The 22,834-nt window shown below is 43.7% G+C and overlaps 1 protein-coding gene across 1 annotated transcript in view; it reads left to right on the plus strand.

Annotated features, from left to right (window-relative positions):
• The first annotated feature begins 28 nt into the window (after positions 1-28).
• The window catches only part of nprl2 (NPR2 like, GATOR1 complex subunit), a 39,683-nt gene continuing 16,877 nt past the window's right edge, over positions 29-22,834 (plus strand). Inside the window, exons 1-8 of the mRNA XM_068052297.1 lie at positions 29-169; positions 6,765-6,856; positions 8,014-8,182; positions 8,574-8,682; positions 11,755-11,891; positions 13,318-13,415; positions 16,542-16,578; positions 17,956-18,049. Coding sequence (XP_067908398.1) covers positions 98-169; positions 6,765-6,856; positions 8,014-8,182; positions 8,574-8,682; positions 11,755-11,891; positions 13,318-13,415; positions 16,542-16,578; positions 17,956-18,049 — 808 coding nt within the window. The 5' untranslated portion in view covers positions 29-97. The remainder of the gene's footprint in view (positions 170-6,764; positions 6,857-8,013; positions 8,183-8,573; positions 8,683-11,754; positions 11,892-13,317; positions 13,416-16,541; positions 16,579-17,955; positions 18,050-22,834) is intronic.

Consider the following 22,834-nt stretch of genomic DNA (forward strand, 5'->3'; position numbering starts at 1 on the left):
CGTTCTGATGCGGGTGCGCTGCCGGGTCACGTGAGCAGGATCCGGGTCTCAGGGGGTGGTCAGTGCTAGGCTAGAAGAGGTTGTCTCGGGTCTTATCATGGGCAGTCGAATCGAGTGTGTGTTTTTCAGCGAGTTTCACCCGACTCTTGGGCCGAAAATCACGTTCCAGGTACTGGAGAGTGACTCAAACGCGAACACCATAGGGGCTCCTGCCCCTAGGCAGGCGGGCCCACCCACCAGTACCACCTGAGAGCCTTCAGCCCTGGCACAAACTGAGACACCTGGGGGCACTGAGACCATCCGGTTAAAGGGACCCTTGCGTTCCCATGCATCAAAGCAGTTGCTAACTGAGCCACACTGCCCACATTTAATGCTGCCATTGGTGCCAATGAAACCCACTGGTACTGAAGTCAACTGCTGCATGCAAGGGTGTGATGACCTCCTGTACTTTGCTGCTTTATCTTCCAGTAGCAAGTGGATTGGCCTGCGATGGCAGAGCAGACTTTCTGCATTGTGATCTCAAGAGTGAGCCTGAAGTGGCCCACTTTCTCCAGAGGGATTGGCTGCTATAGCTGTGTGACATGTGATGGTTCAATTATCTGTTTGGTAGCTGGATTTCTTTGAGGTCATGAATTAGGGTTATAGAGTCATTGAGTTATTCAGCACAGAAAGAGGCCCATCGGCCCAATGTGTCTGTGCCGGCCATCACCTAACTATTCTAATCCCATTTTCCAGCACTTGGCCAGTAGCCTTGTATGCTATGGCATTTCATGTGCTCATCTAAATACTTCTTAAATGTTGTGAGGGGTTCCTGCCTCTATCACTTCTTCAGGCTTGTTGCCGAAATTTCAGTTCTGGACTTGAAATTTCTAAAATGTAAATTGGAACAGCAATGCTTAGTGTGTAATTTTGGTTTATTTTCTGCTCCTGTATCATGGAGGTAGTTTTTAATGTTCACAATAAATATTCATCAGAAACTATCAAAACGTGAAACTTCGATCTCACCTCCTGTCTGCTTTTGAACTTGGCAAAAGGTGCGGCTGTAACATTGAACTGGAGATTCTCTGTACCCAAGCCGGAGTGCAGCTTGGACACTGGGTGTGAAGCTGGGAGTTGTTGAGTGAGGGAATCTTGAGGTTTAATTTCTTTCTAAAATCTCATCTTGTTTACATTTAGTATTTGATTAAAATTTACTATTTAAGTTTCTTCCCGTCTTAAGCAGGGATATGCAAGCTGTCTACTGGAGAGCAGCTGAAATTAGTTAACTAGCTCATTTAAACTGGTTTCTGTAGCTGTAGCAGAGCTGACTTTTCTGAGTTTCAGGCAATATAAATACAGGGGCCTGGAGTGCAACTTGGGCATAGTGAAGCTGAAGTGAAGTTTAGTGAGTGAGGGAGTTTGGTGAAGAGGGGAAGAAGGTGCTTCTTTTCTTCTACGTTTTTCAGTAGTTGGTGAGTTCTTTTCTTCCTTTGTCTCCAGGCTAGGAGTGTGCAACTTGCCTGGTAAGCCAATTGGTCAGTGAGTATCCATAGTAAGTGACTGTGTGTAAATAGCAGCATATTAGAAATGAGTAAAAGTCTTGTCATTCTACTTTCTACAGGCAACTACTCTTAAAGTAAGATTAAAGTATGTCAGGATAGCTCAGCCGAGTGGGATGTGTTTTCTGTGGTATGTGGGAAGTCGTGAACACTTCAAGTGGCCTTGGCGAACAAGTCTGCAGAAAGTGTCACCAGCTGCAGAAACTTGAGCTCTCAATTTCAGAACTCAAGTGGCAGCTGGAATCACTATGGTGCATCCGCGAGGCTGAGAACCACGTGGAGAACATATTTAGGGAGCCGGTCACACCGCAGGTTAGGAGCGTGCAGGTTGAGAAGGAATGGGTGACCGCCAGAAAGTCTAGGAGGACTGGGGAGGTAGATTAGGAGTCCACTGAGTCTATCTCACTCACGAACCAGTTTTTCATTTTGGACATTGGTAAGGGCGATGGTTCCTCAGAGCTGTGTAGCAAGAAACAAGTTTGGGGCACCAGAGGTGACTCAGCTGCATGGGTGTGAAGGAAGAAGAGTAATAGTGTTAGGAGAACAGGTAGACATTTCTGCAGCTATAGCCATGACAGGAGGATGGTATGTTGCCGCCTTGGTGCCAGGTTTCAAGGATGTCACAGAGCAGCTGCAGGACATTCTTAAGGAGGAGGGTGAACAGCCAGATGTTGTGGTTCACATTGGTACCAACGACATAGGTAGAAAGAGGGACGAGGTCCTGAAAACAGATTTTAGGGAGCTAGGCAAGACATTAAAAAGTAGGACTTCGGGTAGTAATCTCCAGATTACTCCCCGTGCCACCTGCAAATGAGCATTGAAAAAGGAAGTTAGAGCTGATGAGTGTCTGGCTGAAGAGATGGTGCAGGAGGGAGGGCTTTAGATTCCTGGGACATTGGGACTGGTAGTGGGGGAGGTGAGACCTGTACAAGCTGGACAGTTTGCACTGCAATAGGGCTGGGACCAGTATCGTTGCCGGGAAGTTTGCAAGTGCAGTTGGGCAGAATTTAAACTAGTTTGGCGGGGATGGGGACCCGAGGTAGACTCAGATGGGGTAAAATCAGAAATGGAAATGGTAGGCAGAAAAATTAGTGAGTGAGTATGGAAGGGAACAAAAGTGAAAAAAAAGTTTGGCAGCGCTCAAAGGTGTATATACTTCTGTGCAAGGAGTATAACAAATAAAGCAGACGAGCTGAGGGCACAGTTAGAAACATGGCAGTAAATAATATCATAGCTATTACAGAAACATGGCTTAAAGAGGGACAGGAATGGCAGCTCAATGTTCCTGGTTACAGGGTTTTCAGACGCGATAGAGGGGGATAAAAAGGGAGGCAGTGGCAATTTTGGTTAGAGAAACAATTACAGCTATGATGAGGGATGATATGTTAGAAGGATCATCAATTGAAGCCATATGGATTGAACTGAGGAACAAAAAAGGGGCAGTCCCACTACTGGGTGTGTACTATAGACCCCCAATCAGTTAGCGGGAGATAGAGCAGCTATGTAGGCAAATCTGAGAAGTGCAAGAACAATAGGGCAGTAATAGGGGATTTTAACTACCCCCATGTTAACTGGGATAGTTTTAGTGTGAAAGGAATGGAGGGAACAGTATTCTTAAGTTGCATTCAGGAGAACTTTTTTGGCCAGTATGTAGCAAGTCCAAAAAGAGAGGGCACGGTTAGTTTTAGTTTTAGAGGTACAGCACTGAAACAGGCCCTTCGGCCCACCGAGTCTGTGCCGACCATCAACCACCCATTTATACTAATGCTACACTAATCCCATATTCCTACCACATCCCCACCTGTCCCTATATTTCCCTACCACCGACCTACACTAGGGGCAATTGCTAATGGCCAATTTACCTATCAACCTGCAAGTCTTTGGCATGTGGGAGGAAACCGGAGCACCCGGAGGAAACCCACGCAGACACAGGGAGAACTTGCAAACTCCACACAGGCAGTACCCGGAATTGAACCCGGGTCGCTGGAGCTGTGAGGCTGCGGTGCTAACCACTGAGCCACTGTGCCGCCCATTCTGGACTTGGTTTTAGGTAATGAAGCTGGAAAGAGTGGCAATGGGAGAGCATTTTGGTGGTAGTGATCATTCAGTTAGTTTTGCATAATTATGGAAAAGGACAGCGATAGAACAGGAGTTAAAGTTCTAAATTGGGGTAAGCTAATTTTACTAAGCTAAGAAGTGATTTAGCAAAAGTGGACTGGAAACAGCTACTTGAAGGTAAATCACTGTCAGAGCAGTGGGAGGCATTCAAAGAGGAGATTCAAGAGGTTCAGAATAAACATCTTCCCACAAAGAGAAAGGGTGAGACGGGCAAATCTAGAGCCCCTTGGATGTCCAGGAGCCGACAGGGTAAGATAAGGCAGAAAAGGAAAGCTTATGTACGACACCGAGCACTCAAAGCTACAGAAAGCCATGAGTATAGAAAGTAGAAGGGTGAAATCGAAAAGGAAATTAGGAAAGCAAAGAGAGGGCATGAAAGAATATTGGCAGGTAAAATCAAGGATAACTCAAGGATGCTATATCAATACATTAAAAGTATAACTAAGGAAAGAGTAGGGCCCATAAAAGACCAACAAGGTAGCCTATATGTGGACACCGAAGATGTTGGTGTTATTCTTAATGAATACTTTGCATCTGTCTTCACAAAAGAGGGGGATGATGCAGACATTGTGGTTGAGGAGGAGTGTGAAGTATTGGATATGATAGACATAGGGAGAGAGGAAGTATTAAGGGGATTAGCATCCTTGAAGGTGGATAAATCACCAGGGCCAGATGAAATGTACCCCAGGCTGTTAAGAGAAGCCTGGGAAGAAATAGCGAAAGGCCTGACCATCATTTTCCATTCGTCACTGCATACAGGTATGGTGCCAGAGGATTGGAGGTCTGCTAATGTTGTACCTTTGTTTAAAAAGGGTGCAAGGATAGACCAAATAATTACAGGCCAGTCAGTCTAACCTCAGTAGTGGGCAAATTATTGGAATCAATTCTGAGAGACAGGATAAACTGTCACTTGGAAGGGCATGGATTAATCAAGGATAGTCAGCATGGATTTGTTAAGGGAAGGTCATGTCTGACTAACTTGATTGGATTTTTTGAGGAAGTAACAAAGAGGATTGATGAGGGTAGTGCAGTTGATGTGGTCTACATGGATTTTAGCAAGGCTTTTGACATTTTTGGGTGCTTTTGCGACTGGAAGACTGTTTCCGGTGGGGTTCCGCAGGTCTCAGTACTAGGTTTCCCTGCTTTTTCTGATATATAAAAACAATTTGGATGTAAATGGAGGGGGAAATGATTAAGAAATTTGCAGACGACACAAAAATTTGCCGAGTGGTTGATAGCGAGGTGGATAGCTGTAGACTGCAAGAAGTTATCAATGGACTGGTCAGGTGGGCAGAAAAGTGGCAAATGGAATTCAATCCAGAAAAGTATGATGCATTTAGGGAGGTCAAACAAGGCAAAGGAAGACACAATAAATAAATAATGGGAGAATACTGCAAAGTATAGAGGAAGTGAGAGACCTTGAAGTGCAAATCCACAGATCCCTGAAGGTAGCAGGTCAGGTCGATAAGGTGTTTAGGAAGGCGTAGAATATAAGAGCAGGGAGGTTGTGCTGGAGCTGTATAACTCATTAGTTAGGCCACAACTTGAGTACTATGTGCAGTTCCGGTCACTTCCTTACAGAAAGGATATAATTGCACTCGAGAGGGTCCAGAGGAGATTTAAAAGGATGTTGCCAGGACTGGAAAATTGCAGCTAAGAGAAAAGATTGGATAGGCTGGGGGGTTCTCCTAGGAACAGAGGAGGCTGAGGGGAAATTTGATTGAGATGTAGAAAATTGAGAGGGGCCTGGATAAATTGGATGTGAAGGTCCTATTTACCTTAGCAGAGGGGTCTTGGACTAGGGGGCATAGATTTAAAGTGATTGGTAAAAGGATTAGAGGGGAGATGAGGAAAACATTTTTCATACAGAGGGTGGTGGAGGTTTGGAACTCACTGCCTGAAAGAGTGGTAGAGGCAGAAACCCTCAACTCATTTAAAAGGTGCCTGGATATGTACCTGAAGTACCATAACCTACAGGGCTACAGACCAAACATGGGATTAGGCTGGGTGGCTCTTATTTTTTGGCCGGCAAAGTGGCCACTTTCTGTGCTGTAAACTTTATGATTCTATCCTTCCGCACTTAGGTTGGCTTAAAAAAAGGAAAGACTTCCATTTATGTAGCACCTTTTACAGTCACAGGATCTCCCAAATGCATTTTATAGCCAACGAAGTACTTCTGAGTGTAGTCACTACTGTCATGTAGGAAACATGGCACCCATTATGTTCACAGCAAAGTCCCACAAGTAGCAATGTAGTAAAATACCAGATAATCTGTTCATGTTGGTTGAGGGATAACTATTAGTCAGAACTCCCCTGCTCTTGGAAATAGTGCCATGTGTTCTTTTGCTACCACCCATCAGATGGGGCTCGGTTCATCTCATCCAAAAGTCGGCACCTCCAACAGTGCAGCAGTCCTTCAGTACTGCACTGGAGTGTCAGCCTAGATATTGTGCTCATGCCTCTGGAGTAGGACTTGAACCCGCAACCTTTGACTCAGAGGCAAGAGTGCTACTGCTGAACCATGGATGGCATCATAGAGCATGTTGGCACTGACTTTTTTTTACATGGGTATCATGCTGATGTGTGGGTCTCCCACTGCCGGTGTTGACTTCTATTTTTAGTCTTCCCAGCCACCAACCTTAGCGAGTCTGGCAAATATTCTTTTGTCTTTGTCATCAGCTGTGTGAGACTTGAGCATCAGGATCTGCTGGCAGCACTCAGCCCAATAAAAACAGCTTAACGCTAGGGTGAAATGGGGTCACAGGTTTGGCAGCTGTAGTGGGAAGAAGCAGCTAGAGGTGATGGACTAAAAGTATCAGACTAGAAGCCTATTGTATAACATTATAAAGTTTTTCCCCCACTATAATATCAGTACCAGTATATTAGTGAGAACACTGGCGTCAATAAATTTATACTCGGAGCCTTGGCACAGAGCTGCTGTTCTGTTTAAAATGATCTTCATTTCAGCATAAAGGATGGCAGCTCATTCACTGAGCTTGTTTATTAGGTAGCCTGTTATTTGACTTTTAAGTATTTGGGAATCAGCAAACATTTATATGACTTGGCTATTCAATCAGTCTTTGAATCACATGTCTGGGTCTGTTACAGGTGCCTGAGGAGTACATTTCAAGGGAGCTGTTTGATACAGTCCAGGTGTACATCATAACAAAACCAGAGTTACAGAATAAGCTCATTACTGTGTAAGTTACACAAATCACAAACCCTTTACAAGCTCATGCCCTCTTTTTATATCACAGGACATATTCACACAGAAGTGGTTGCACAAGTGGTTGCGGAGCTCCTGGTGTTGTGTCAACTGCCCTGTGTATGGATTCCTCAGTACCTGTGACAACAAATAAACGGCAACATGGACAGTTAGCATGAAGTAGCATAGGAGGAGGCCATTTGGCCCATTGTATTATTACTGGCTTTTTGAAAGAGCTATCCAATTAATCCCACTCCCCTCCTTATTCACAATAGACCTGCAAATGTTTCCTTTCCATCTATATATCCAATTCCACTAATTAATCTGCTTCCACCACACTGTCAGGCAGTTCATTCCAGATTATCATAACTTGCAGTGTAAAGTAAAATGTCATCTCCTTTCTGATTCTGTTGACTTATTTTACTCCTAGCACAAATTGTTTTAAAGTTACAAATGTTAGCTTTATCCCTGATGGCTGGAGAAGGCTTTACAGGCCAGTTGTGGATCTCCTTGCTGTCCTGTATGGACAGGCTGATCTGTATTCGCTGCCAACCAAGAGCATAGAAGTGGAAAATTTACCTTTGTATTTGTAGCCAACACCACCAGTGCTTCTGGCCCCAGAGATGCTGGGGGTGATTAATCTGTTGTGGTGCTTCATGGCATTTAATGGCAGCTCATTTATTCCACAGCATTGCCACTGAACTGGGGTTTGCTGTTAAAATAAAAAAGACTTGCATTTACATAGCCTCAGGTTGTCCCAAATGCTTCAGAGCTAACAAATTACTTTGAAGTGGAGTCACTGTTGTTGTATCGGAAATGTGGCAGCCAGTTTGCACACAGCAAGGTGACTGACCAAATAATCTGTTTCAGTGATGTTGGTTGAGGGGTAAATATTGGCCAGGACACCAGAGAGAACTCCTCTGCTGGTTGAATAGTGCCATGGGATCTTTTGCACTCACCAAGGAGAGCAGAGTATAGAGGCTATTAAATTCAAGGCAACTGGTATATCTTGTTAGAAGGTGGAGTTTATATTGTCTGTGTGTGGTTGTTTCCCTGGCCCCACTCCCCCCACTGTGCCATTTAAAGATTGTGAATGCTGTTTGCTTTAATTCTGTTCTTCTATTAATCAGTTTTATTTACTATGCTTTGAAGCACTGCGATGGACAAGAAGCTGATTGGCTGCCCTGTGTGCATAGAACACAAAAAGTATGTCCGAAATGCGCTGCTCTTCAATCTGGGCTTTGTTTGTGATGCAAAAGCCAAGACCTGCTCCTTGGAGCCAATTGTTAAAAAGCTGGCAGGCTACCTCACTACACTGGAGGTAAGAACAAAGCAGTAAAAGGCCGTTCAGCCTTCAGTTGTCCTATCTCTATTTATTTCCCTGGAAACGTATTGATCTAGGAAGCAGTCCTGGATGTATTCTGAACATTTCAGGGGTGTAAAATGTTTACAACCACCTTGATTGGCATTGGCAATGTAGAACCAGGTGGCACAAAGGGTTAGTGCACTGAGCTTGCAACTTGAAAGCTTGGTGGTTGAAACACTAGCCCAGAGCAATGTGATGAAAATCTCCTCTCTGCCGTCATTAAATGGGGGAGTCTCATCCCGTTGACATTGATGAAAGTGAATTTTGTGAAGTGTTTTGTGTTAGATGAAGTGGCTTGTTTTGATGCTACATAGTCTGATCTCTAAGAAGAGCTTTCTTTTTCCAGCTGGAGAGTGGTTTCGTCTCCAATGAGGACAGTAAGCAGAAACTAGTACCGCTAATGACCATTATTCTGGAGGAGTTGAATGCCCGTGGAGAGTGTTCACTGCCAATAGGTATATCCGTGAGTACTTGGGGTTCTTTGAATGGTCTGTGAAATTTGCTGAGACCTACATGTTATATGTGTGTATCTGGATATAAATTATAAAAGAATATATGTGTATCACAATCTTGTCCACATCAACATCTGCACTTGTGCTTTTCCCATAAGAGGCATTAGGTAGTGATGAAGAGTAGCAATCCGTGATTTTTTTTTTCTCACTAACTTGCACAGAGATGTTGAGGTATTTGATAAGGTGCCACATCAAAGGTTACGACACAAAGTAAGAGCACATGGTGTAGGGAGTAACATATTAGCATGGATAAAGGACCAGTTAGCTAACAGGAAGCAGAGAGTAGGGATAAATGGGTCTTTTCCAGGTTGGCAAGCTATAACTAGTGACATGCCACAGATCAGTGCTGGGGCCTCAACTATTTATAATCTAAATAAATCTGTACTTGGATGAGGGGACAGAATGTATGGTGGATAAATTTATTGATGCCACCAAAATAGGTAGGAAAGTAAGTTAGCAAGCGGAGGTAAAGTGGAGGGATACAATTAGGTTAAGTGAGTGGGCAAAAATTTATCAGATGGAGTATAATGTGGAAAAATGTGAACTTGTCCACTTTGGCAGTAAGAATAGAAAAGCAGTATATTATTTAGGTAGAGATTGCACAACACTGTGGTGCAGAGGGATCTGGGTGCCCTGGTATATAAATCACAAAAGGGTAGTAAGCAGGTACAACAAATGATTAGGAAGGCAAATTGAATGTTGGCATTCATTGCAAGGAGAATCAAGTATAAAAGTAGGGAAGTTTTACTGCAGCTGTACAGGATCTTGGTGAGACCACATCTGGAGTATTGTGTACAGTTTTGGTCTCCTTATCTGGAAAAGGATATAATTGCATTAGAGGCAGTTTAGAGAAGGTTCACTCGACTCATTCCTGGGATGAAGGATTTAGCTACTGAAGAAAGGTTGAACAGGTTAGACCTTTACCCATTGGAGTTTAGAAGAATGAGAGATGATCTTACTGAAACATACAAGATCTTGATGGAACTTGATAGGATGGATACTGGGAAGCTATTTCCTCTTGTGGGGACTAATGGACACAGTTTAAGAGGTCTCCCTTTTTAAAACGGAGATGAGGAGAATTTTTTTCTCTGAGGGTCATTAGTCTGTAGATTTCTCTCTCCCAGAAAACAGTGGAGGCTGGGTTATTGACTTTATTCAAGGCTGAGTTAGATAGATTTTTTGATGGACAAGTGAGTTAAGGGTTATGGGGGTCAAACAGGAAAGTGGAGTTGAGACCGCAGTCAAATCAACAATGATCTTGTCGAATGGCGGAGCAAGCTCGAAGGGTCGAATGGCTGCCTGCTGTTCCTAATTGTAAGATCATCAGCTGCCACTTCAACTGTAATCAGTTTACTCTCCAACAGGATCTTTTGTTTTATTATTTATTCTTGGGATGTGGGCCACACCAGCAAGGTAGTACTTATTGCCCATCCCTAGTTGTCCTGACAAGAGCCAGGTACATGGGGCTGGAGCCAGACCAGGTAGGGGTGGAAGTTTCCCTTCCCTGAAGGACATCAATGAATTCCTGAACTTGCATCCTTCTCTAGTTTCTCTCCCATCTCTCTTCATGCTCTTTCCAAACTCATCTTGTCCATAAGACGACCACCTGCTCCCTCTGTTCGATTCCCACTAAACTGCTGACCACCCAACTTTCTCTGCTGGTTATTCACTTAGATTTCTCATCACCTACCTTGTCTGGGTTTTTGCTTAATCCTGAGGAAAGTTGTCTCTACAATATCTTGACATCTAACTTAATTGGATGTTCTTGGAGCATGGTTCACTTCTGGTACTGAATTGTAAGATTCCTGTCCTGCACCATATGTTTGGTGTAGTTTACCTGTTAATTTTGCTATGATTGATTTGTGTTTGACTGTATTGTAATAGATATGGCAAACAAAGACCAAAGCTGAATCTTAATCCCAAAACGGGTGAGATGTGTTGGGTCAGATGTTAAAATTCTGAAACGGGAGCCCAAGCTGCCCACTTCCATTTTTAATGGAGATGGGACGAGGAGCGGGCAACCAATCTGTTTGCGGGTGTTGGATCGCTGCTTTAAATATTAGTGAGGCTGCCTACCTTCATTTTAGCAATCACTCTGATTTTATCTCGTCAGCTTCGGGATAGCTGACAGATGAAAGGACTGAATCCATGAAGGAACTGCCTTAACAGCATTGCTTGTGAGCCAGAAGGAGTAGGTGGGTTTCTGACAGGCTCAATGGGCTACCCAGTAAAGCCCCACCCTGCCCCCAACCTGACAATTCATCTGCGACCGTCTCCTGCCATCTGCTCTCCTGCAACCATCTACTCACACCAGCAGCCCCCACTCCAGACCTAATTGCTGTCCTCGCCTGTGACCTTGTTTTGCAGGCTTCCTCACCCAACAGGCCCCTTAGCCTGTCAATCAGGTTAGCTGTGGGCAGGAAACCAACAGAAAAACATTTAAAGGAGCCCTGTAGTTAAAGCAGCAGGATGTTCGGGAAACCCATTCTTCTGCATTTCCAGACCTCAAAACACTGCCCCTTGCCTCCCCACTATAGGTAACACACCTCCAAATTAAAATTCAGGCTCAAGTATCAATCATATTGGCTTATAAAATGCAAATTTTGAAGGTACATTGTTATCATTAACCCCTGAGCAAGTTTTTCTTTGTTCATTCCCGGGATGTGGGCATCACTGGCAAAGCCTGCGTTTATTATCTATTTTCGTTGAAAAGGTGATGGTTGGCCACCTTCTTGAACCATTTGTAGTCCTCGTTATTCTTTGCAGTGGTTTGATGCAACTGAGTGACCTGCTTAGGGCAGTTAAGATTCACCCACAGTGCAATTTTTAGCCCCATTATCAGTGACTCTTGCCAGTTGGAAACTGATTTAATAGTGAAGAGAACATGGAGCTAGGAAGGCAAAGCAGAGTGCTTGAAAGAAGCAATCCTTTTTTTTTTAATGTCTTCCAATACTTTTGGGGACAGAGGTGCACGGTGCTGCGTTCTAAGTAAGCTATGGTTTGTCGTTCTTGTAGATGAATCCAATACCATTCATCTGAAGGTGATTGCCCAGCGGAGAGACCAGCCTGTGGTACAGGAGTATGATGTGCCAGTGTTCACCGAGTGTAAAGAGGATTTTATCAAAATCCACTGGGACCTCACTACGCAGCAGGTGAGAGGGAGGTCATGAGAAGAACAGGGAGTTGTTTGAATGCTGTATGTATGTGAAAACCTGACTCTGCCAGAAGCCTATGCTTTCTGTAAGAAACTGCAGACACTGTAAAAGTGCAGTAGGCCAAGGAACTGCTTCCTTTCCTGGATGTTCAGAAAGTCGGCGATTGGAATATACACTGCTCTGATCAGACTACACCTTGAGTACCACCAGTTACTGGAACACTGGAAGCATTCAGCCGTTGGAGGTAGTGAGAGAGGTTTGAGTGATCCCTAACTTCAAGATTATGCAAAAGACTGGAGAAGATTGAGTTCTCGAAAGTCAGTGTCCTAGTGGTGATCTTATGGAGGTATATTAGATGATAAATGGTATGGAAAATGTAAATCTGGGATATTAAAATGACAAAAATAGAAAAGTGGACACAGGCTCAGAGTAGTTAAAAGTGTACAGGTCATATTAGGAAATTCTTCTTCACACACAGTGATCAACGCATGAAAGGACTCCAGGATAGTGGAGGTGTAAATTCTGGAATTATTAAAAAAAATAATGGGATGCAATGGTGGGGGACTGTAGGAGCTTTCTGAATATGAACCTAAGGTGGGCTGCATAGCCTTACTCATCCAGAATTACCTTGTGATTTGAAGACACAACTTCGTGTTTTGCCATTTTTGGGTATTGCATGATCATTAGATTAGAGATACAGCACTGAAACAGGCCCTTCGGCCCACCGAGTCTGTGCCGAACATCAACCACCCATTTATACTAATCCTACACTAATCCCATATTCCTACCAAACATCCCCACCTGTCCCTATATTTCCCTAACACCTACCTATACTAGTGACAATTTATAATGGCCAATTTACCTATCAACCTGCAAGTCTTTTGGCTTGTGGGAGGAAACCGGAGCACCCGGAGAAAACCCACGCAGACACGGGGAGAACTTGCAAACTCCACACAGGCAGTACCCAGAATTGAACCCGGGTCCCTGGAGCTGTGAGGCTGCAGTGCTAACCACTGCGCCGCCCTCATGTCACCTTATTGTTGGGTGCATTAACCCCCAAGCTGGTATGGGGAAATTGCTCAGTTTTAGTGTGTCCAACTGACCTCGTGGCTTGTGCAGTATCACTGTAACCAGCTGACCACACATGGCTGGTGCTGTATGCATCATGTATACATAAAGCCTCCCCTTAAATATGTTAGTGCTATCTACTTCAACCATTTCATGTGGCAGCGAGTTCCACATTTTCAGCATTCTGTGTACAGAAATGTGGGTATATATCCTGCATGAGGCTATTGTAGGAGTCACTGAACACCTAAAGCACTGTGGGAACTTGCTTGGCTAAGCAATTGTCCAGTGATGATAGTCATTGAGCACTTGTGTCGGTGGCTTTGCGCTAAGCTTTAGCTAATGGTATCTCCCTCAGATTCTGCCATACGTCGATGGATTCCGTCATATCCAGAAGATCTCAGCTGAAGCAGATGTGGAGTTGAACTTGGTGCGGATTGCCGTACAGAATTTACTGTGAGTAGGACAGAGCAAATCAGTCTCTTGCAAACTATTTCATCCCAGCTGACTGTAGTTGGGCAAATGGAGCTTTAATGAGAAATTCTCAACTATTAATACAATACCTGGCCATTTCCAACCCCCACCACCCACTCCCCCCCACGCTTTTATGACTGGTTTTGAGTGTGCTGATCAAGATGTGACTTGTCAGTGGTAGAACAGACAATGTCAGTTTACGCATTGCTTAGAGTCGATTTGATACTGGAGAACGTTTTCTAAAATAGTTAACTAAACAAGTCTAGCCAAGTGCAGGTTGGATACAGAGTAAGGCTCCTTCTACATTGTCCCATCAAATACTTCCAGGTAGGTACAGCATGGGTTAGATACAGAGTAAAGCTCCCTCTACATTGTCCCAACAAACAGTCCCATGCCAGGTACAGCATGAGTAAAGCTCCCTCTGGCTGCCTATCAGAAATATTCCCAAGTTAAATACACCACAGATTCAATTTTTCTCAAGCATTTTACCTCTCAGTTCCCTCCCCAAGATTTTTTTACATTGTAATTTTAGTATCAGAATGGTTGACTGTTTTCTGCCCATTCAGTCCACCTTGGCAACCTCAGCGATTTTGCACAATAAGGTTTTAATTACCGCTTAATTGAATGGTTTATGTAGTCGGGTGGGATCAATGTGTTTAGTGATCATCCTGCTGAAAATCATTTGAAATGCTTTTCCCTCTTAGGTTTCCATGTGATTTCATTGTGCAGTGTGTGTATGCTTGCAGTTTCCTTTCAAGTACATATTGAGCCAGGGTGACATGAGGGTTTTTTTTTTACACCGAGTTGTCACAATCGGGAATGCAATGCTTGAAAGGGTGTTGGAAACAGAGTAGTAACTTTCAAAAAGGAATTGAATACTTTCTTGAAAAGGAAAGGTTTGCAGGGCTATGGGGAAAGACTCGGTGAATGGGACTAATTGGATAGCTTTATTGGCATTATGGGCCGAATGGCTGTCTGTTCTGTATCATTCTATAATTTGCATATTTGTATGTACCACAAATCTTGAAATAAAAGTAGTCAGTTAAAAGCTTTAACCATTCCCCCATCTGTATGTACATTAAAGAATGAGAAGTTCAACTGAGTTATGTTTGTCACTTTCTAATTCTCAGGGACATTTCATGACCTTCGTGAATTTTTAAGAACTGTTATTCTTTAACAACATTTGTAGTTGTTCAGAAAAGTGCCCTCAGCTTACCCACATTCAGCTATTGCATTATTGACCTTCCCACTGTCTTAAGGTCAGGAGTGGAGCTGTTCACTAACCACTGTCCAGTGTTCAGCTCCAGACACAGCTCCTCTGATACTGAAGCAGCCCAAGATAGCCTAGAGCAGGCCCTGAACAATCTATCCAGGCTCGGCAGGTAATGTTTGTTCCAGTTAATGACCATCTTTGCCAAGATAAGTCCCACGTGCCTCCTTTGACTCCAGTGGCATCACCTTTGCTGATTACCCCACAGTTAACATCCGCGAGATCACCAATGATTGCACACTTATCTGGATCAACCATAGCTACAAGAGCAGGGCAGAGGCTGTGGACTCTGGGGAAAATGGCTAATCTTCTGCCCCCTCAAAAGCTGTTGGCCGCCCAGAAGACTGAAGCCAGTAGTATGATGGAATATCCCCCACTTGCCTGGATGGATACAGCCCCAACAAGAGTCATAGCTCAACACCAGCTAGGACAGAGCAATTCGCTTCATCTACATCTCTGCCATTGAACTCAATATCCACTCTTGACACTGTTGCAGTATGTACTGTCCACAGGGTGCACTGTGGCAACTCAAAGCTTGCTTTAACAGCACCTGCCTTGCCCCCAGCCTTTATAACCAAGAAGGACAAGAGCAGCAAGTTCATGAGGACACCATCACCTTCAAGTTCCACTCTGAGGCACACGACTTGATTTGGACTTTTGTATTCCTTCACTTCATCATCACTGGGTTAAAATCATCAAATGCACTTCTTAGCAGGAGTCCAGTCAGCACATAGACTGCAGCGATTTAAGGAGAAGGCCACCATCACTTCAGGGCAACAAATGCCACATCCCAAGTACAAAATAAACTTTCCACTGCTCTGCACCGTGGATTGACTTGAAAAAAATTAGATAAAGCTATTTTACGAGACAACTTGTCTTTGTTCGACTAACTGTGCTTGATAGTAACTCGGGCATCCAAGTAAAATCATCAGTGTCATCTTTAAAATTTAGAACAAAGTTAAATTTATCAAAATTATGGGCAGTGAGTTCCATTACATCAGAGTTCTGGTGAAAGGTCATTATACAAAATAAAGGCCCAGCCTCCACAAGAAGCCAAGTTTGCAGTTCGATAATGTTTTAGAAATAGTTTGAGTGTCACTTCAAAATAGTCTGGAGAAAATGTCATTAAATGGAGAGTTTTAAGCACGCTCCCCTCTGATCCATTAACTCTGTTTCTCTCTCTGCAGATGCTGCCAGATCTGCTGAGTATTTCTAGCATTTTCAGTTTTTATTTCAGATTTCAAGCATCTCCAATGTTTTGCTTTTGTTCCATAACATCATCTACCAGACTCTCTGTGCGTTTCTCCGCCAGTTTCAATGCGATGATGCACTTTCCCCTCAGCCTCATGATGAGGTTCCTCTTCCCATTGATCTTAAATTTACATTGCTTTTTCTATCTTTTCCATCTTGCCCACTGACTTAAATCTCTCGTTCATCTCTGTCTTAAATCTTTTGCTCTTTTGAGGTTTTAATGCTTTTTTCAGGAGCTTCATAAACTCGTGATCAGGATGTGGGAATTTGGGCTGAAGTAATTTATATGTGATTGTTTATCCCCCTCAGAAGGTTCCGTGAGTTGGAGTAGAGTGCATAGCAGCTCAGAATATTTATGGTCATTTGGGATGAAGAGGCTTTAATAAACCAAGGGACTTTATTTCATTCCATTCTTCATGATGTCCTAATTTGTCCTACCTCTAAAATGGGTCTGTCCTGCCACATTCAGCACGATGAATAACTTACCCAGAACGATGTGTTATATTGCACACACATTCCTGGAATGGTGCTAGTGTTCACTGAGTGCGAGTTGCACTCTGAATGTAATGTGTGCCCTTGTCTTGCAGGTACTACGGAGTTGTGACTTTGGTCCCAATATTCCAGGTGAGTGTACATACGAACTTATGAATTAGGAGCAGGAGTAGGCCACTCGGCCCTTCAAGCCCGCTCCGCCATTCAATAAGTTCATGGTTGAACTGATTATTCAATATTTCCACCTACCCCCGATAGCCTTCCACCCCCTTGCTCATCAAGAATCTCTCTACCTCTGCCTTAAAAATATTCCAAGACTCTGCTTCCACCGCCTTTTGAGGATGAGAATTCCAAAGACCCACGACCCTCGAAAAAAATTTTCTCCTCCATTGTCTTAAATGGGCGACCCTTTATTTTGAAGCAGTGACCCTAATTCTAGATTCACCCACAAGGGGAAACATCCTTTCCACATACACTCTGTCTAGACCCCTCGGGATCTTTATATGTTTCAATCAAGTCTCCTCTTACTCTTCTAAATTCCAGCGGATTCAAACCTAGTCCATCCAGTCTTCCTTCGTAAGACAGCCCGCCCATTCCAGGTATTAGTCTAGTAAGCTCTGTACAATCTTCTGACCTGCCTCCCATCTTTGCACAATTATAGGCTTTTTCTTTAAGTTTGATACTATCTTTAACTGTTTTAGTTAACCACGGATAGCGTGTGCCACCCTTGGAATTTTTCTTTCTCGTTGAAATGTATCCTGTGTATTTTGAAATATGCCCTTAAATGTCTGCCACTGTATCGCTATTGACCTATCCCTTAACCTGATTTGCCAGTTTACTTTAGCTAGCTCTGCTTTCATGCCCTCCTAATTGCCCTTATTTAAGTTTAAGATACTAGTCTTGGACCCACTCTTGTCTCCCTCAAACTGAATGCAAAATTCAATCATATTATGATTGCTGCTACCTTAACTACGAGGTCATTAATTAATCCTATCTCGTTGCACAAAACATGCTCTCTGGTTGGCTCCAGAATGTATTGTTCCAAGAAATTATCCAAAAACATTCTATGTACTCCTCATCTAGGCTATGTCTGCCCATCTGATTTTTCCAGTCTACATGTAGGTTAAAATCCCCCATAATTATCACTGTACCTTCCTGACAAACTGCCATCATTTCTTCCTTTATACCCCATCCTACAGAGTGGTTAATGTTAGGTGGCCTGTACACCACTCCCACAAGTGACTTCTTGCCTTCATGATTTCTCATCTCTACCCAAACCGCTTCTACATCCTGGTCTCCTGAACTTGGGTCATCCCTCTTTCTAGATGGTGGATGGTTGCTATGTATATGCTTACAAATTGTAGTTTGGAATTAGCTGCTGCTTCTCTGCCAGCTCTCCTCTCCCCTTAATGTAAAATAAACCCTTGTGTTTTACTGAACTTGCTCTAATCACATTGATCTGTAGTTCTGTTGCTGTTTAACTGCTTTCTGTTCCTTTCCCCTCTGCAGTATTCTAATGTGTACTGCCCAACTCCCAGGGTGCAGGATCTGGTGGATGACAAGTCCTTGCAGGAAGAGTGCCTGGCGTATGTTGCTAAGCCAGGTATGGTGAATATTTCTGTTCAGTGAAAAGGCATTGAAAATCAAATGGCATTTTGCTGTCTGCACCCATCATGCTCATTCTACATACCAAGATTGATCATGATACAGCTGCAAAAGTAAGCTGTGAGGAGAACACACAGAGCCTGCAAAGGATTGTAGACAGGTTAGGTGAGTGGGAAGGAACATGGTAGATGGAATATAATATGGGGAATTGTGAATTTATCCACTTTGGAAGGAAAAATAGAAAAGCAGAGTATTTTTTTTAAATGGTGAGAGGCTGGGAAATGTTGGTATTCAGAGGGACCTAGGTGTCCTTGTACACGAATCACAGAAAGTTAACATGCAGGTGGTACAAGCAATTCGGAAATCAAATAATATGTTAGTCTTTACAAAGGGATTTGTGTATAGCAGTAAAGAAGTCTTACTGCAGTTATATAGGGCCTTGGTGAGATTACACCTGGAGTACTGTGTACAGTTTTGGTCTCCTTACCTAAGGAAGGATATACTTGCCTTGGAGGGATTGCAACATTGATTGATTCCTCGGATGAGGGGATCGTCCTATGACGGGAGATTGAATTGACTGGGACAATATTCCTTATAATTTAAATGAATAAGAGGTGATCTCATTGAAACATTAAAAGATTCTGAAAGGGCGTAGGGTAAATGCTGGGAGGATTTTTCCTAGTTGGGGAGCATAGTTTCACAATAAGGCATTGGCCATTTAGGACTGAGATGAGAAATTTCTTCACTCAAAGCGTCATGGATTTTTGGAATTCTCTGTCTCAGAAAGCTGTGGCTGCTCAGTTGTTACGTGTATTCAAGGCAGAGATTGATATATTTTAGGATACTAGGGGAATTAAGGGATATGGCGATAATGTGAGAAGGTGGAGTTGAGGTAGCAGATCAGCCACCATCATATTCAATGGTGGAGCAGGCTCAAAGGGCCTAACGATCTAACACTTTTATTTCTTGTGCTCTTAACTTGACCTATTTTATAGTTTTAAATTACAAACATACAATAAAAAGCTGTCATGCCCAGCAATAACAGCCCTATCTTTAAGACTGCATGCATTACCCTTCCCTGCTACGAGTAATGCTGACTCTTGGGGGAGGCTAATTTCAGAAAAGACTCGGATAATTCCTGCAGCAATTGAGCAACCTTGGAAGCTCGTAGTTACCCAATCTCCATCACTAACCGGACATTTATCAAATTATTGTTGGTTATCTCTTATGAGTGCTGTGTGATTCAACAACATACTTCCCAATTCAGCAGTAACTATGTGAAGCCTTAAAGCAAAAGGCACTGTTACGATCCTGTAGTTTTTTTTCCGGGAAGAATGCGGTGTGCCTTTAAGGCTGGAAAAGAGCTGTATTGCTTTAAGGCAGCAAGCTGTAAAGACTGAATCAAAGAGTTGCCTTGGACACAGCCATTCGGAGACTGCGATTCAAAGGGTGCATTCTCGTTACCTTGGATACAGCCACTTGGACTGAGCATCGAGAGATACATTTGTTACAATTCAATTTTGAACTGGCTTATAGTGCAAACAGCCTGTTCTAACAGGACACAGACAGACAGCTGTGTGTTAGCACCTGAAAGAAGACTCTCGGCCCCTTTCAACTGAAGGAAGAGAATTTAGTCTGTTTGTTTATTATATCTCAAAATTCAAAAAAAAAAGGCTAGCCAAAACACAGATCTCTGATTTAAACTGACGGAAGGGAAGTTAGACTGTGACAATCTTTTATCCCTCAAAAATTTTTAAGCAAATTGATTCATTTTAAAAGTGTTTGCAAGTCGTTAATTGTTGAAATTCATCGCTGCAGAAGGAAAGCATCACTTACTGCTAGAATTAGACTATGGGCTGTTCTTCTGTTGAAGAACTTTTTTCTCCCCCATCGGATAGCTGTGAGGACTTCAAGCAACATTGGACTTTTTCACCTGCGGCAGAAGTGTAATTTTTTTTCTATTTTAAATGTTTCTATCTTAGTGTTTAGAAATTTAGTTTTTCTAATTAAATGGTTAATTTGTTGGTTTAAAGACACCTGGTTTGGTTAGCCTCATATTGGGGTTAATAAATGGTACAATTTGGCTGGGTCTTTAATTTGGAAAGTTTAAAATGATAGGCGATCTTTGGAGGGATGGGATTGAATTAACAGTGCGTTTCTCCCACCACAATCAGAATCGTATCTTTTGATTGGGGGCTTTGACCAGAGCTGTCAGTCGTAACAGCACACGCTTACATTTTGATGAACACTTCAACCCTCAGCAATGACTTGCTTCGGGCCACTCATACAGACCTAAGAGAAAACAGTTTTTTTTTTAAAGTTCCTGGGATGTGGGCGTCACTGGCTAGGCCAGCACTTATTGCCCATCCCTAATTGCCCTTGAAAAGGTGGTGGTGAGCTGCCTGCTTGAACTGCTGCAGTCCATGTGGGGTAGGTACACCTACAGTGCTGTTAGGAAGGGAGTTCCAGGATTTTGACCCAGTGACAGTAAAGGAACGGCTATCTAGTGCCGAGTCAGGATGATGTGTGGCTTGGAGAGAAAGCTTTGCAGGTGGTGGTATTCCCATGCATCTGCTGCCCTTGTCCTTCTAGGTGGTAGAGGTTATGGGTTTGAAAGGTGCTATTGAAGGAGCTTGGTGCGTTGCTGCAGTGCATCTCGTAGATTGGGTACATACTGCTGTCACTGTGCATCGGTAGTGAACGAGCCAACGTTTGTAGATGATGTGCCACTCAAGCAGGCTGCTTTGTCCTGGATGGTGTCGAGCTACTTGAGTATTGTTGGAGCTGCACCCATCCAGGCATGTGGAGAGTATTCCATCACACTCCAGGAGGTGCGTTGCTTGCCACAGATTCCTAGCTTCTGACCTCCTCTTGTAGCTGCGGTATTTATATGGCTACTCCAGTTCAGTTTCTGGTCAATGGTACTGCCCCCCCCCCCACCCCCCCAGGATGTTGAGAGTGGGGGAATTCTGCCATTGAATGTCAAGGAGAGATGGTTAGATTCTCTCTTGTTGGAAATAGTCATTGCCTGACACTTGTGTGGCGCGAATGTTACTTGCCACTTATCAGCCCAAGCCTGGATATTGTCCAGGGTTTTGCTCCATTTCTACACGGACTTCTTCAGTATCTGAGGAGTTGCCAAATGGTGCTGAACATTGTCCAATCACTGGTGAACATCCGCACTTCTGACCTTATAGTTGAAGGAAGGTCATTGATGAAGCAGCTGAAGATGGTTGGGCCTAGGACACCACAATGAGGAACTCCTGCAGTGATGTCCTGGGGCTCAGATGATTGACCTTCAACAACCACAAGCATCTTCCTTTGTGCTAGGTACGACTCCAAACAGCGGAGAGTTTTCCCCCTGATTCCAGTTTTGCTAGGGCTCTTTGATGCCATGCTTGGTCAAATGCTTCCTTGATGTCGAGGGCTGTCACTCTCATCTCACCTCTGGAGTTCAACTCTTTTGTCCATGTTTGAACCAAGACTGTAATGAGATCAGGAGCTGAGTGGCCCTGGCAGAACCCAAACTGAGCGTCACTGAGTAGGTTATTGCTAAGTAAGTGCTGCTTGATAGGTACTGTCGACGACACCTTCCATCACTTTACAGAGTAGACTGATAAGACGGTAATTGGACGGGTTGGATTTGTCCTGCTTTTTGTGTACAAGACATACATGGGCAATTTTCCATGTTGCCGGGTAGATGCCAGTGTGGTAGCTGTACTGGAACAGCTTGGCTAGGAGCGCGGCTAGTTCTGGAGCACAGGTCTTCAGTACTATTGTCGGAATGTTGTCAGGGCCCATAGCCTTTGCAATTTCCAGTGCCTTCAGTCGTTTTTTGATATCACGCAGAGTAAATCGAATTGGCTGAAGTCCGGCATCTGTGATGCTGGGGACTTCAGGAGGAGGCCGAGATGGATCATCCACTCATCACTTCTGGCTGAAGATTGTTGCAAATGCTTCAGCCTTATCTTTTGCACTGATGTGCTGGCCTCTCCCATCATTGAGGATGGGGATATTTGTGGAGCCACCTGTTCCAGTTAGTTGTTTAATTGTCAACCACCATTCATGACTGGATGTGGCAGAACTGCAGAGCTTAGATCTGATCCATTAGTTATGGGATCATTTAGCTCTGTCTATCGCATGCTGCTTATGCTGTTTGGCATGCAAGTAGTCCTGGGTCGTAGCTTCACCAGGTTGACACCTCATTTTGAAGTATGCCTGGTGCTGCTCCTAGCATGCCTTCCTGCACTCTTCATTGACCCAGGGTTGGTCCCCCAGCTTGATGGTAATGGTAGATTGGGGGATATGCTGGACCATGAGGTTACAGATTGTGGTTAAGTGCAATTCTGCTGCTGATAATGGTCCACAGTGCTTCACAGATGCCCAGTTTTGCATTGCTAGATCTGTTCGGAATCTATCCCATTTAGCATGGTGGTAGTGCCACACAACATGACGGAGGGTATCCTCAATGTGAAGACGGGACTTTGTCTCCACATTTCTCTCGTGTAGCTGGGCCATGCAGATCTGTCCCAGATCCACTGTGTTGATATCTGCCAGAGTGACAAACCCTGGGTTAGGGAGCAGAAAAAGTTGTCCAGAGTTCCCATTCTTCATCAACATCCACTGACCTTTTTTGGAGGTATGTGAATATTGGATTAGAACATGATTGGGTTCTCCAGTCAATTGCTCAGGATAATGGCATTTGGACAAGGTATCAAAGGGCACTCCAGACCAGCGGAATAGTAGCCCGCAACCAGAACCTGTGGAATGGTATATGGTAACC

The sequence above is a fragment of the Heterodontus francisci genome, chromosome 19 (assembly GCF_036365525.1).
Source record: "Heterodontus francisci isolate sHetFra1 chromosome 19, sHetFra1.hap1, whole genome shotgun sequence".
In the NCBI taxonomy this organism is placed as follows: domain Eukaryota; kingdom Metazoa; phylum Chordata; class Chondrichthyes; order Heterodontiformes; family Heterodontidae; genus Heterodontus; species Heterodontus francisci.